At 40.0% G+C, this 16549-nt stretch overlaps 1 protein-coding gene across 1 annotated transcript in view; it reads right to left on the bottom strand.

The window, feature by feature from the left end:
- Nucleotides 1-6856: 6856 nt before the first annotated feature.
- LOC306981347 (calcium/calmodulin-dependent protein kinase type IV) overlaps nt 6857-16549 on the bottom strand; it is a 52538-nt gene continuing 42845 nt past the window's right edge. The window contains exons 7-11 of the mRNA XM_079580935.1: nt 15950-16024; nt 14006-14081; nt 12384-12510; nt 11313-11465; nt 6857-7573 (exon numbers count right to left, since the gene is read on the bottom strand). Coding sequence (XP_079437061.1) covers nt 7073-7573; nt 11313-11465; nt 12384-12510; nt 14006-14081; nt 15950-16024 — 932 coding nt within the window. The 3' untranslated portion in view covers nt 6857-7072. The remainder of the gene's footprint in view (nt 7574-11312; nt 11466-12383; nt 12511-14005; nt 14082-15949; nt 16025-16549) is intronic.

The following is a 16549-nucleotide window of genomic DNA, read 5'->3' as shown; positions in this document are numbered from 1 at the left end:
AAACGTGCTAACTGTTAGCCTAGGTAGATACTGTAGCTCTGCAATTATAGACACATTTCTATCAGCCAAACATGTATTTAATATCCATCAGCATTTAAGTAATGTAAGACTAATTTGCGACTGTTAAATAATGTTATTGATAAACACTTAAAGACAATAAAGCGCAAAGAGTTGTGGTTTTTGCCAACAATCGTGCAGCCGCTGGTGAGAGGTCAGTTACAAGTTTGGAGTTGCAGACGGGAGCAATGTGAGTGAATTGTGATTAGAGATTAAATGTGATTAATTGTTATTCCTACATTTGTGTTTATTTATTTGTGTTAATTTATATATTTATCATTTTATACTATAACTATACATTAACATTAACAATACATAACATTCTGAAGAGCCCATGGTTTGACACTGAGGAGGTGGGCAGGTGAATGTCTTTGTCGGCCACTGTGGTAGCTGTGGTTTATGGATAATCTCTAAAATTGTTCAGCTCATCCACATGAAACAAAAAACGGGCACACAGTTCAAAGTGGTCTCCTCAGCACGTGGATAATTTCATCACAGTGGTGTCTTAAAGTGGCGACAGTTTTCAAAAACATGGATGTGATTATGGGCAGTTGAAAGGACTTTCATCCCCCACAATAATAGCAATAATTACAAAAATATCACCACTTTCAGACATCAATGTGAGAAACCACTAACATTTTTCCATCGCTCAAATGTGTCAGTTTTTGTTTCGCGTGGAAAGGCCCAGTAGTAGCCTAATGATTAGCAATAAACAAAGAAACAAAACAAAAAAGAATCACTATTTGGACTGTTCCCAACATAGAATACATGGGAGCAACAACTTTAGTTGAGTCCCCGCCCCGTCTGGTTAAGAAACCAAAAGATATTTAGTATGACGGCAGATATGAAATCTTGGATCATTTCTTGTTCTGGGGATAAAACATTCCCTGCCAATAATCTGTAAGCAAGACTGGCCATTTCCTGTGGTTCAAACACATCAGTTAATCAACTATGAAAAGTTTTTGTGTTTCCATTACTGGTGCCAAATTATGGAATGATTTAAGCTCAGATCTAAAACTGTGCTCAAGCATGAATCAGTTTAAGAAGAAATATAAAGAAAACATTTTTTTGAAATATGAGACAACAGAACTTACAGATTATTAAGTGATTTGTCTCATGTATGTGCCTTGTTACTGTTGCTACTTAGCAATTTTCTTTTGAGTTTTGAGTAACTATGTAGGAACAGGAAAATGATTTGTTTTTGAAATAGGGGGTGGGGTTAAATAAGTTCAACTTCTCCTCACTCCTTTTTGGACATGTGCAATTGTATTTGGCTTTTCAAGGGAACTGACAAGTTTGCTTTTGTCTTTTTGATTTGTAACAGCCTTTACGTTTAACATTTTGTAAAGGTGTTGTGTTGCTCACATGTTCAAAATAAAATAACGAACGAACAAAAGTTCACCGTCAGACCCCAAACACACCGGCCACAATTTTTTTTTTTACATGCGTAAGTCCACTTTACCACCATGTTGCAGAGACGCAGATGTGGCCACACTAGACCAAGCGTCAGCATGATGCCTGTCAAATCAGTGTACATTTATGAAGTGTGTTGTGAAATAGATATCATTTTTGAATCTGTGTTTCTCAAAACCAAACACGAGTTTGATGGACTATTTTCAGGCCGGATAGGCGCCATTCAGTGTGACTTGGCTATTCACTGTAGTTATAATTGTCAAAGATTTTATTATCATTGTGGCCACTTCAATCACTGTCAATGGATCTATGTCAAAACGCGTCAAAAAAGGCAATGCAGAACAGAAAACGTGGCCGGTGTGTCTGGGGTCTCAGCTAACGATTGAGAGCAATTTTATTTCGAATGGAACAATATAAGAGATAGTTTGTTGATTGTGACTCCTCGGAAGGCTCATTATTGGGGAAACAGCTCCATCTGGTGGCCGCTTATCATGTCCTTTGTGACTTCTTTAAAGAGTAGATATTCAGACTTATTAAATGTGCTCAGCATTGGGCCGAATGAATGATTCTCTAGGTCATTAATGTTAGAAATAGCAGCAGTAGATTAGCTGCTGAATGAACCATGTGCAGTTTGCTCTCACGATCTACTTTCATGTCACGATCACGGTCAGGTTCAGCTGCTCATCCCCGTTTCATATTTTCTTACCATGAGAGTTGCTAACCACTATCCCACAGCAATTTGAGCGGTCGCTCCGGTCTGCTTCTCCATACCCATAAACAAAAAATCCACGAAATATATAAAATAAACCAAAAGTGTATTTGTTTTGTAAATTTAAAAGAATGTATTTGTACATCAGAAGGCATATAACGCACATGCATTGTCTTGTTGCATTCATAAATAATTCTACTCTATTGGTAGTTAAATATTGTAATGGAGAAAGAAACCAGGCATTCGTCGTTCCCTATCAAACAGAGAACAATTTCATTTGGCTTGAAAACTTTGCTATTTGGCTAAAAATGAACGTTATTACTATGGATTTCAAGTGGGTGGTTTTTCCTCACATTCATCATTTTGAATATTTATTTAATCTATCAGCTAAGATCACTTGCATCTGCTCCATGTTCAATAACTTTCAGAAGTTTCTTTTTGGAAGCCCCTGTACAAAAAGAGGTAGAGCGTGTGGTTACTTCAATTTTCTTTTTTTTTTCTTTTTTAAAAGGAATTTGGAAGTTTCGGGCTGTTAAAACATCTCATACTAATATATCCATCTAAAACATATGTACAGTGCAGCCGAGTGCAATAAGTGTAAACAACACAATTTTACTAGAAGCTTACGAACATGCGACAACACGAGGTTACGATCTAGGAGTGTCATTGAGAGAAAGTAGAAAGGGATTAGAAATGAGACTCGAGATCCTCTGGAGATAGAAGTCCCGACCATTTCCAGCTGGCCAGTAACATGCTCACGAAGAAGAGAGAAGAAGAGAGTCCAGTGGCCAGCCGGGTCCAGAGGAATCAAATACAATCATTGAGCCTAGAGGGGAACGATCCAGGGGTGTCCATGGTGTCCAAAGAAGTTTTACCCATATCCAAACATGTATACGGCTATTGCCAGGCCACGACATTAGGTACACCTTTTCTAATCACTGTAACGTACAGGATGAATAAAGGTACATGTGGAATTAGATAAATAACGCAACATATATTAATTAAAACAATAGATATTTTAATATTATAAAAGAATGATTTTATTAAACGACAGGATTGAAGCACTCCATATTCCTTTTTTAAAATTTATTTCAGACGCAGATGATGATTTTATTAAATTGATTTAATAATTTTATGAATAAAATATATAAGCTAGCTTGAAGTGCACAAAATGTACTACATATTACAAGGAAACATGTTATTAACTGCCATTATAGATTTTTATTTTTCTTATTTTATGGCAGTTAATATTATTGTAAAAGGTTAAGGTTGACGTACAGGATGAATAAAGGTACACGTGGAATTAGATAAATAATGCAACATATATTAATTAAAACAATAGATATTTTAATATTATAAATGATTTTTATAAAAAGACAGGATCGAGGCACTCCATATTCCTTTTTTAAAATTTATTTCAGACGCGGATGATGATTTTATTAAATTAATTTAATAATTTTATGAATAAAATATATTAGCATCTTGCTTGAAGTGCCCAAAATGTACTACATATTACAAGGAAACATGTTATTAACTGCCATTATAGATTTTTATTTTTCTTATTTTATGGCAGTTAATATTATTGTAAAAGGTTAAGGTTGACGTACAGGATGAATAAAGGTACACGTGGAATTAGATAAATAATGCAACATATATTAATTAAAACAATAGATATTTTAATATTATAAATGATTTTTATAAAAAGACAGGATCGAGGCACTCCATATTCCTTTTTTAAAATTTATTTCAGACGCGGATGATGATTTTATTAAATTAATTTAATAATTTTATGAATAAAATATATTAGCATCTTGCTTGAAGTGCCCAAAATGTACTACATATTACAAGGAAACATGTTATTAACTGCCATTATAGCTTTTTATTTTTCTTATTTTATGGCAGTTAATATTATTGTAAAAGGTTAAGGTTAACGTACAGGATGAATAAAGGTACATGTGGAATTAGATAAATAATGCAACATATATTAATTAAAACAATATTTTAATATAAAAGAATGATTTTTATAAAAAGACAGGATCGAGGCACTCCATATTCCTTTTTTAAATTTATTTCAGACGCGGATGATGATTTTATTAAATTAATTTAATAATTTTATGAATAAAATATATTAGCATCTAGCTTGAAGTGCCCAAAATGTACTATATCTTACAAGGAAACATGTTATTAACTGCCATTATAGCTTTTTACTTTTCTTATTTTATGGCAGTTAATATTATTGTAAAAGGTTAAGGTTAACGCACAGGATGAATAAAGGTAAATGTGGAATTAGATAAATAATGCAACATATATTAATTAAAACAATAGATATTTTAATATTATAAAAGAATGATTTTATAAAAAGACAGGATCGAAGCACCTCCATATTCCTTTTTTTAATTTATTTCAGACGCGGATGATGATTTTATTAAATTAATCTAATAGCATCTAGCTTAAAGTGCCCAAAATGTACTATATATTACAAGGAAACATATTAACTGTCATTATAGCTTTTTACTTTTCTTATTTTATGGCAGTTAATACCATTATTGTAAAAGGTTAAGGTTGTATTAAAGATTCAGTACCATATAGCTCAATCGCCAGCTGAATTAAACTAAAAACATACAATTAAGCATCTGTTTACTAAACTCATAGACATATTATTAATAGACCATCATTACTCCTCCCCGTTTGACACATTAACTACGTTCAAGGGGGAAATCGTGGCGGATTTACAGGCTCCTCCTCCCCAGCTCTGACCAAGCATGTTCCTAAAAAGGGCATAAGGGGCGGGATCTTCACTGTAGACTCAGTCCTTACGTGACGTGTCCTTATGTCATGAAAACTAGTGAATGTGGCTGATATTTGGCATTGGAAACTGAAAGAAATATATGAATGGTCGCTTTGTTACTTGTAGCGATCTTGCAGGAAATAGTAATAGTGGAATAGTGTTTGGTTCTGTTATTATGTGAATAGTTCAAACAGTGGTTGTGAGTCAAAAAGCTGTACTGAAAGGAAACGAGTTCTTCATTTTTTGTTTTGTTTTCTTTGCTATTGTTCCTTGTTGTTGTTTTGTTTACACTGATTATACTATGAGAAATGAAAAGTTCATCATTTTGAGTTGGGGGAAGGCGCTCATAAGCTTTTGCTTCAGCCTACTCCTTTTGAGCAAAATGTATGCTCAAATAAAATAAATAAATGAATAAACGTGTAGTTCGCGCTGACCCAATGCCAACAGTCCGGCCCTCATTAGTACGAGATCTCTAAAAAAAATTCTATACGAAAACCAGCCTGGTTTCTTTAATTGTAACTAACCCAGAGTTATCACAAGAGGAATATCTAATTGTAGAAAGTTTGAGAAAATGATAAACCAGGTTTTAAAGTTGATTTTAATGCGTCTGAAGTGCAATGCTTTCCAATGGGACACTAGTAGCTATATGGAGGTACTACAGCAATGGCGGCCTCCAGTGTTGTCATCACAAAGCAGAGCAGCCAGCGGCCATTGACTAAACTATGCACTATGTCTTTAGCTGGAAATAACACTTTTCAGAAGGTGGGTCATGATAATTATTACTGTATATGTACAGTGTCATTCAATCAATTAAAGACCATTTTCACTGCGTTTGAAATAATAACTGGGAAAAGATTAAAAGGGTGTTACAGATTTGGTCAGATCTTTTTCCGCTGTCTTGCAGGGATCCAAGCAAATTATGATTTATAACCTACTGCGTTCTGTTAAAAGACGAATCTCCCTGAAGCCTTAGAAGAGGTGTACCCAAGAGTGTGCCTTACTCCACTGTAGCAAAGTCAAAGATGAATATGTTGGACTTTTTTTTTTCTTTTTTTTAATGGTAAATTTTAATCCGATCACAAATAAAAAGCATGGACAAAAATACTTTGGTTGTGGCCTGGTGTAAATAGTTTCTTAGACCAGACACAGTGTTTCAAGGGATTAAAAAACAAAAACAAAACAAAAGAACAATTAGAATATGAGACGATACATTCAACTGAAGAACCAAAAAAATGCCTTACACCAATTTTAGAAAATTGGGTCTTTTTTTTTTAAACTCGTTATAAATCAGCAGCTCCTTGATCAGTACATTATATTAGTCAAAAAATATTTAGCAAAGTCTGTAACGTACATGTGCTTATATTCTGTGGCAGTGACACTCATTTGCCAAGCTGAGATTTTTGGAACTCAATACTAATCAAGACAAAGAATTAAATTCACTGAAAACGGAATTTGTATGTCTTGGGGTACTGCTATGATTACTTTTTTTCTCATGTTTTAATAACCTATATTAATACCTAAAATCTAAAATAATGTGTCATAAATGCGTCCTTGGTAGAGCGGGGTTTAGCTGAGCTTCTGAGGCTCAACACCGTCCCAGTAAAAGTGGTTCCCAAGCTGTGCCACTCACCCACGGCGGTCCTCGATGCCCACTCTGGCTGGTCTTCATGGAACGGCGAACAAAGTCAAAGCTATGTTAAGTACCACAGGCGCAGCGCTCGAGACTTTGGGAATGACAGCTCTAAAGTAAACATTCCCGTTGCTGTTGAATAAAAAGTACAAATGTAAACAGACTCGACAGGCTTCATACTTGTGTTATAACAGCATCGTGTTCTCTGTAAAGCGTATTATGTACATGTAATGCGTACATGTTTCTGGTCACTTTACCAACGCCCCCTGACCCTACGGTTGGTGCTTCATCAGCCCCTGTCTTTCTGCCATAGACTCTTCCTGCCGCTCTCTCTGTACAAATGTCCTGTTGTGTGATTGGCAGTGGTCAAACAGGCCACCAGAGGTTCTCATATTCTATTGTATATACAAATATAATAATATAATGCGTGACACTGTACATGGATGGAGCTCCCAAACTGAAGCCGACTCGGGGCTCACTGCCTGCCGTCCTCTGTGTCCGAGTTGAAGCCGTTACTGAGAGTGTTGGGACTGGTGGGTGTGGCCACGGGAGGCGTGACCGCTGGAGGGGTGGCCTGTGCGATTTGGGCGGGGTCTATGGCCGAGTGGCTCCTCTGCGATTGGGCCAGGATGTCTTTGGGGATGATGGAGGCCGGTCGCACGCCGTCGGCTCTGAGCGGGGGCCGGACGGGGGCGGGGTTTGGGGCGGGGGCGTCGCTGTTCCCGGGCGGAGGTTCCGGGCTGCGCGGCTGTGTCGTGTTCTGGTCCGACGGCGACGGTTGCGTGGGTGCGGCCTGTTGCGCGCTCTGGGCAGAGGGGCCTGACGTTTCAGGGGCGGGATCCGTAGACTCGGGGGGCGGATCCTGTTGCATGCTGCTCTGGCGGGACGTCCCGGACGCGGAGATCTCGCAGCTGTCGGTGCGGCGCTTTGACCCCTCGTGCATTCGACTGGTAGCGACCACCGCTTTCATGGCAGCCTGAAACACGCATTGGACAACAACAGATTACACCGGCTCCCGGCCCAAACTCATTCCTAACTTTCCTTACAGATTTGTACCATCTCAGTTCTTCACAGAGACAAGTTTGTAGGAACATTTCACAACTTTTCAGCATGGGTGTAGTACCAAATTGTTCAGCTATTGGATGGACCTGATGCAGGGGCGGACTGGGACTGAAAAACAGCCCTGGACTCTGACCAGCCTGGCCCAAATTAGCGTAATTGTGCACTTCCACAAATACATATTTTAACCTCTTACCCCCCGCCTTAACATTAACGAGTGCATTTTCCCCAGTTCGGCTTTTTAATACTATTTTTTTGACTGGTATCATCAGCAAAAAGAACTGGAAAGGTGGTCGTAGAAACAGAAGCAAAATCATTCATATAAATAATAAATAATAGCGGTCCCAAAATTGAGCCTTGTGGTGCACCATACTCCACGGAATTCCTTTAAGATTCATGTTTTTTTTATACTGTGCTACTTTACCCAAATCCAAAAGCTTCTCGACAGGAGAGCAACAATGTAACGCCTCATTTGAAAGCTAAGACCTACAAAAGGGATGGAAACTTTTCGTCACGTCGCCACATTTTTGTTGTTTTTTTTCTTATTTTTTTCTATCATTATTTTGTTTGTTTTTCTCATGTTTTCATCCTCTTTTTCTCGCTATTTTGATGCTTTTCTTTTTAGCTTTTAGATTTGGGTAAAGCCGAGCCTGTAAGCTGTAAGCAGAGCCTGCAAGTGCAAAAGAGCGAGGCAAGACTAATCGTTCTCTTTCCTCGCTCTGTGTCATTGCATTATGAGCTCACCTTCCTCTTCAAACACACACACTTGAGTTGAACCATATGGTACACAGGGCCCTGAGATATCATCCATTTTTTTGTCCTTTTAATGTAAATTAGTATTTTTTTTTTATAAAGGTTGAAACTGCCTAAAACCGTGTGTGTACTGCCCCCTCATGGCTGAAAAGTATATCTGTTCAGGCCCAGAGAAGGAGGATGTGTAGGTTTTCTGTATTACACCCACAAAGCAGCAGGAGCAAGTGTCATTAGCACTTAGCGCACTGTGGAGGTGTCAGCTACTCGGGTAGATACAAGTACACAAGAGGTCGATGATTTTCTATTCAGCCCCATTCACCGTAATGGTCCCTCGTAGTCTGGGAAGTGAACATGGTCAATCTCCTCATACGAAGCCTGTGCCTTAAACAGGGCAAAAAGACGGGAACCATAATGATGTAATCCCCCATCCAGATTCACGGTTCCGCTTTATGCTTGCTTATAATGACTGAAATTTGACAGGCGCCCTGCGAGGGGATCAGCGCACGAGGCTGTGACAGTGTGTGGGACTGCAGTGTGTGTGTTCATGAGTCACTGACAGCAGCACACGACCTGCTTTCACCTCAACCTCCAAAGCTCTGTCTGTTTCCAATTACCCCGTGTGCAGATCTGAGAGGGCGATAGGGGCCAGGGCCAGTGCTGTTGTGCTCCATTATGCTAACGTTCAGCAGCCTTACGACTTAGATAGAAAATGTCAATCATGTAAGATAAGATAAGGTGTGCTTTGTTCTGCATCATTCTCAACATACAGCCAGGCAAGTATTTGAGATGCTTTTGTAATGCTTCTGTAGTCTAGCGCAGTGGTTCTCAACCTTTTAGAGCCGCGACCCCTATTATAATAGTTAATTAGGATCGTGACCCCCGGGTCAGACCATGGGAAAAATAGGGACATTAACCCCTTAACTCCCACCTGAACCGAGCACATTTTGTCCAGTTTGGCTTTACCCCCGATCCAAAAGCTTCTGGAAAAAAGGTGTGAAAATAGCGACAGAACTGAGACGAAAACAATGTGAGAAAACATTGACAAAAAAGTGACGAAAAATTGATGAAAAAGTGGCAAAATGGCACAAGAAATTGACAAAAAATTGACGTAAAAATGACAATAATATGATGGAAAAAATGACCAAAAAATGACAAAAATGTGATAAAAATTTGACAAAAAAAATTACAAAAATGTAACCAAAAAATGACAAAAAATGACAGAAACGTGATTAAAAATTGACGAAAAAATGTGACAAAATGTGACAAAAATGTGATAAAAATTTGACAAAAAAATGACAAAAAATGCTGAAAAATTTACAAAAATGAGTTGAATACCCAAGAAAAAAAATTTGGAAAAAAAATGTGATGACGTGAGGAAAAAGATCCTCTTGGTTCAGGCGGGAGTTAAGAGGTTAACCTATATAACTCTTAAAAAACAAAGAAAAACAATGGCTAAAACATAATGAATTAAATTTAGAACAATTAATGGCACCCTGGTAAAATAGCATGTATGCTACCACACCATAATAATAATATTAAAATATATATTTTATCTATATGCTCTGGCGACCCCCCAAATTTGTCTCACGACCCCCTAGTGGGTCCCGACCCCCAGGTTGAGAACCCCTGGTCTAGCGTGAGGGATTTCTGACCCATTCTTCCTCATAAAAGTCTTTCACAATATATCTGAGAGACATTTGAGCTGTCGGTGTCACTGCTTTTTGGAGGCCACGTTCAAAGCTTCAGCCTGCACCTCTAAAGGTCGTCCATCTTGGATTTTGAGGTGTGTTTAAGATCAGACATTACATTTTTTAATTGTGTAAAGCTTCTTACTTTTTATTCTCTATCATGATAAGTGTAAGGCTACTCGGACACTTGAACTTCCCCCTTAGGGATGAATAAAGTATCTACATACCTACCTACTTTGCTAGCCAGCTGATTTTTTCTTTAGCAAGTAGAGCAACAAGGCTTCAGGCCCTGTCCACACAAAGTCAAGCTCAGGACTAAACGCAAAATATTTGATCAAGCCAGTGTATCATCCACAAGAACCTGGGGGGTCTGAACATTTTCTACACTAGGTCCCAAAGCGGAACGATCTCATAACTTTTCTAAAAACGGTGAAATGACAGTGAGAGCGCTATGTCCATGATCTACAGCCACAGGCGACAGGGACAAAAACCCAGCAGAGTTGGACTCCGTTCAGTCTGTGTCTCTGGACTGACAGTAAAAGTCTGCTTTAGTCCCGTGAGGTCTGAAGAATAAATCAAACCCAGTCTCTTCTGTAGATCGTAAATCCAATTTACCGGCGCTGTGCTTATGCTTTCCATACATTTTATAGCACTATCTACAGTGTGGTCGCGTCACAGCGCCTCTCACAGGCCTGGCAATGAATCACAGCGGTTTATCACACATAAGCAGCCCCACAGCATGATGCTCCCCCCCCATATTTGACACTGGGGATGGTGCACTCAGGATGATGAGCAGTGCCAGGTTTGCTCCATACATAACGTTTTGCATTTGGGCCAAAAAGTTCAATTTTTCTCTCATCTGACCAAAGCACCTTCTTCCACATGGAGCTGTGTCCTCCATATGACTCTTAGCAAACGTCAGGATTTCTTATGGCCTCCTTTCAATAATGGCTTTCTTCTTCCACTCGTCCATGAAGGCCAGATTTGTGTAGAGTAAGACTTATAGTTGTCCAATGTACAGTTTCCCCCAGCTCAGCGGACGCACACATTTACTGAGCTGGCTCCGTGTTCATAGAGAAGGGTTACTACACCCGTTTTGTTTTTATGTGGATATAGGCACTTTCCACGCACCCTGACCCTATCATGAAAAGGACCCTGCCAAGTCCACATCCAGTTCTCTGCAGAAATCAGAATCAAACCGTAGTCGTTTTGTACCTTGAGTTTGCGTCGGGCGTTGAACTCCTGCAGCTTCCTCTGGGTGGTGTCCATGTGGGAGAAGCGGGCCGCCTTGCCCAGCACCCATGGGTGCTGCAGGGCCTCGTGCACACTCAGGCGCTTGTGAGGGTCCAGCACGATCAGCTTGCTCACCTGTGCACATACACACCGGGGTCAGACTAATCACATGGGACTGTGCCATCTATAAACGACACAAATATGAACTGCTTACAGGGAGCAGCCATTCAAACATAAAGCACTTTAATGCCACTCCAATCATGGATGTCCCGATCCAATATTTTAACACTTCATGCTGGCCGATACCGATCCGATACAATCTTTTTGTATTAGCACATTTTTGTATTGAATTTTAAATGAGAAGGTAATGTTGGGTTATATAAATCCAAAGGTTAAAGAGGGGGTATTCTGCTTTTTTCAATCACATAGCACCAGTCTATATCACACTACAATGATGACCAAACCTTCTGTTGGTCTGTAAATGCAGTAAATTAGAATAACTGCCTTGTATAAAATGTCTCTCTCAAAATGGCTGTAGTGAATGTCTTGAAATAGGCCTCTGTCTCTTTAAGAACCTCTGAGCCTTTCCGACACGCCCCCTCCACACGCTGTCTGTGGCATCAGTGGGGAGGGGGTTCTGCTGAGGAGCAGTGGTTGGTTACTCGGCTGGTGACGAAAGCTCGGAGGCGTCTCCAGGAGGTGGGGGCGTTCCTAGGAGGACTCAGGCAAACCTATCCCTAAAATGGCCGCCGTCAGAGTTTTTTCAGATTACTCAAAAATACGTGAATGTGCCAGGGCAACACTTCAGGCATGTTTTTAATGAGGGATTGACATAATAACATGATGTAAAGCTTGAAAAAGTCCATTTTGCATAATACCCCCCCTTTAAAATAAAATGCCCTGGATCAACTGGTGGAGCAGTGCCAGTTGATGCTTTTTAATGACACTTAAGGCCTTTATTTTGCCACAGTTCGGTTATTGCCCGTTGATTCGTCCATCATTGTGAAGCCCTGTTTGGGATGAACATGTCGTTGCACGAGGAGCTGGACTCACCAGGTCTTTGGCGTTGAGAGACACCTCGTCCCACCAGGGGGAGACAAACTCGTAGTCGCAGTTGAGGATGCGGCTGTACATGTACTGGTCTCCCCGAGGGTCGAAGAACGGCTCGAACCCGCACAGGCTGCAAACACGGGTCAGAGGTCATTCACACGGGGACAGGGCGTCTTCAGACCAGTTTTTGTTTTTTCTTCCATTTATTATGAAGCAGTCTGGAGCTGAATTCAGATCTGTCTCTTCTCTGACTTAGAAAAAAATACCCAACAATAAGTAGTTCACAATAAGCAATAGTTCATGAGCTCTCAGTCCTACAGGAGTTTTCCATCATTGTAGTTGTTTGTGACTTCTTAAAAAGCTTTCTCAAAGTAGTGTTGGGGCTTATGGTCCGGACACAAGGGGGCTCCCTCCCAACCTTCCCAGTGTAAATGTGAATGGACCAATGGCCGCTGGCTGCTCTGCTTTGTGACAACGACACGAAGGGCCGCCATTGCTGTAGTACCTCCATATAGCCGCTAGTTTCCCTTTGGAATGCATTGCACTGTAGACACATTTAAAACAACTTTAGAGCCTGGCTTCTAACTTTCCTAAACTTTCTACAGCTAGATGTTCCTCCTGGGATCGTGACAATTAAAGAAACCAGGCTGGTTTTCGTGAGAAACATTTTAGAAATCTCGTATACTAAAGGGTGGCCGGCCTATCGAGTAGAAGTAAAAAGTATATAGCCTAAATAATTACTCTAGTTAAGAGTAAATACTGTAAGTAGAAAAATGTTACTTGAAAAAATATGGATATACATTATGTGATGTAGGTCATGTTTGTCCCAGTTCCTCTGAGTCATGGTGGACCAAGACTGTGGCAGATCTACTTTGACTTTGGAGACAATAGTTACTGCACTGCAAAAAGTATTTAACTAGATCAGTATAAACATCTCAATTTGAGCATAATAATCCAAATGTTAGTTGTTTTGACGAGTTAAGATGTTGTTGGGCATTTGTCCTGGATTATTTCACTTGTTCTGAGATGTTTCTGACTCGTTTCGATACATTTCGTCCTTATTTCAGGTCATTTTCTTTGCCAATGGGGTAAGAAAATTGGTCTTATCTCATTGGCAATTTTACTTTCTTATTTCAAGCGAGATTTACCCTAGAACTGGTGTGAAATGTCCTCAAACAAGCAAAGCAAACTCGGTCCGATCAGGAAAAGTGTCTAAATGAGTGAAAACTGCTCAAAACAAGATACATTTCCTCAATTCAAGTCATTTAAGCCAATGCTTGATATTTACTTTTTGTAGTTTGAAGAAATGAGCTTCTTCTGTAACACGCACCTGTCCACATCTTTCCTTTATTTTTCACTGACTGAAGCGCAATGTGGCCTCAGCCTTTGAACGTAAAGCAAAAGCCATTGTCATGTTCCTGTCACTCATGGTGTCTGACCCACAGTGACTCTGAGGCGAGTCAACAAAAACAAGATCTCAGTGTTGTCTATGGTTAAACATTTCAGAACAGCTGAGAGCCAATATTTAGAACATCTCCCAACCAAATAAGGAAGACTGTAGTACCCAGCAGCAGGTAGCCACTCATGTGTAAGTGTGCGTGAGTGTGCGGCGCTACCGGACTCACAGGATGTACAGGATGACTCCCACTGACCACATGTCCACCTCGGGCCCGTAGGCATTCCCCCTCAGGATCTCTGGGGCTGTGTACAGACAGACAGACGGAGACAGTCATGAGAAATCCCACAGAGCAGCTGCTCCCCGAATGCCTCGCCAACTGCCATCGGAAACAACATGTACACGAGCGGGAAGTGTGAAGTCGTTTTCATCGCCCTCTGACAAATATCTGAACGTAGGGAAACAAAAACAGCTTTTTTTTTCCTCGACAACTTTCAACGAATGTAACAGTTTGAGATATAGATGTATGTTTGAATGTCTCAGGTGGGAACCCAGGGTGCTGAGGGCGCTGCAGCACTCCCTGGTGGATAGTTTGTGAACTGCAGGCAATATTAACCACCTGAACCGAGCACATTTTCTCCAGCTTTGCCCCAGTCCAAAAGCTTCTGGAAAAAAGGTGTGAAAATAGCGACAAAACTGAGACGAAAACAAGGATGGAAATGTGAAAAAAGTGAGAAAAAATTGACGGAAAAGTGACAAAAAATTTACAAAAAATGACAAAAATGGACAAAAATTTGACGAAAAAGTGATTTTTTTTTATAAAAAATGACAAAAATGGACAAAAATTTGACAAAAAAAGTGAGAAAAATTTGACGAAATGTGAGAAAAATTTGACGAAAAATGGAGAAAAGATGGACGAAAAAGTGACAAAAAGTTTACAAAAAATGACAAAAATGGACAAAAATTTGACGAAAAAGTGAGAAAAATTTGACGAAAAAGTGACAAATAAATTGACGAAAAAGTGACAAAAAATGACAAAAATGGACAAAAATTTGACGAAAAAGTGAGAAAAAATTGACGAAAAAGTGACAAAAAAATTGATGAAAAAGTGACAAAAAAATTGACGAAAAAGTGACAAAAAATTTACAAAAAATGACAAAAATGGACAAAAATTTGACAAAAAAAGTGAGAAAAATTTTGACGAAAAAGTGACAAAAAAGTCACGAAAATTTGACAAAAATGAGACGACTGCCCAACAAAAAAGTGATGAAAAAAAATCTGATGTGAGGAAAAAGATAGTTTTGTAGGTCTTTCAAATGAGGCGTTACACTGGCCTACAGGATTTGGGTAAAGCTGAACTGGAGGAAATGCTCTCGGTTCAGGCGAGAGTTAAGAGGTTAATAAACAGGATTTATGCACAGAAAAAGTATTTTGGGGGTAAATTTTGTCCCTCAGCGCCCCCTAACTAAAACATCTTCCCATGGCTCTGGTGGCTGTAGTCTTAGTTTCGACCTGGTTAAGCCTAGAGATGAGCACTGAAAGACTAGACTATGATTGAAGAGAATGATTGGACTAAATCTTGAAGAAAAAAAGCCGTGAGTTGCTCTGACAGAGGCAGAAGGCTCCAAAAGCAGGTACATGTCTTTTTGTAAAGAAGAGGAAACGCGTGTCATTCTGGCTGCTTTACATCTCACTTTATACAAACAAAATCCAGACAAACAGCCTGGACGTACCCCTCTACCAACACTCTGAAATGCACGTGATCCTTCAGTCAGTTTAGCAGTTCATTTTTGGAAAGTGGTGCAGCCGTAATAGCCATTTCTAAACCGTAGTCAGATATATTTCCCAAACCGTTGATCCCTCTCTGCAATAGTTTTAATGAGGCTGTCGAGGGAGTGGAGCAGCAGTGACTCATCGGCTCGTTCACACTCTCACATCTCACTCCTTTTTTCATCCAACTACTTCAAATGTTCTCCGCCACATCCCCCTCTTCTGCCTGCTGAAAACGTGGACCGCAGAAACATACTGGCACTCCTGACAATGATTTCCGTTTGAATCCAAAGCAGCCCCTATCTATGGCCATGACAGGTTTTTTACAATTCGAACTGTTGAGTTAAAAACTGCTAAATAGTCCGCCCCAAAAATACAGGCATTGTTCAGAATGTGGTCTCACCGCAGTATCCCGGAGTCCCGCAGACCGTCTTCATGGTCACCTGGTCGTCGATGATTTTGGACAGGCCAAAGTCAGCTGAAATCACAAAAGAAAACAAGTGAAGGGGCGACAAAAAACAAACCTGCACTGGGTCTAAACCGGGAGTAGATGAGCCGTCCTTTATGAGTGATCTTCGCTTTTTTTGCAGAACGGTTCCGTTGAGATCACAAAGACGCCTCTCCATGTTTAAGCTAGCAGTATTGGTAATTAAAAGCGTAAACTTTTAGGTTCAAACCGGCTTGATTTGGGAGATTTGGGACCGTGTGTGGCTGACGGAGGCCGCTGCTGCCAACGCCGGAATACTACTACATGGAATACTATTGCAGAGGTTTGTTTCTCTGCGTGAAACCAGTGAACTTTTCCAGGCTAACTTTTCTTTGTGACTGATGATGCCCTGCTGACCATTACGTTTCCCGAGCCAACTCCTTGTGTAGCGATTTCAAACTACCCCCCATTCACCTTACCCCCCGGTACTTTGAAATTGATTTCAGACTACCGGGGGGTAACTTGAAATCGATTTCAAATTACCCCCGGGGTAACCTGAAACTGATTTCAAGTTAC

Source organism: Gobius niger (genome assembly GCF_951799975.1).
Source record: "Gobius niger genome assembly, chromosome: 22".
In the NCBI taxonomy this organism is placed as follows: domain Eukaryota; kingdom Metazoa; phylum Chordata; class Actinopteri; order Gobiiformes; family Gobiidae; genus Gobius; species Gobius niger.
This window is presented reverse-complemented; position numbering and strand designations above follow the sequence as displayed.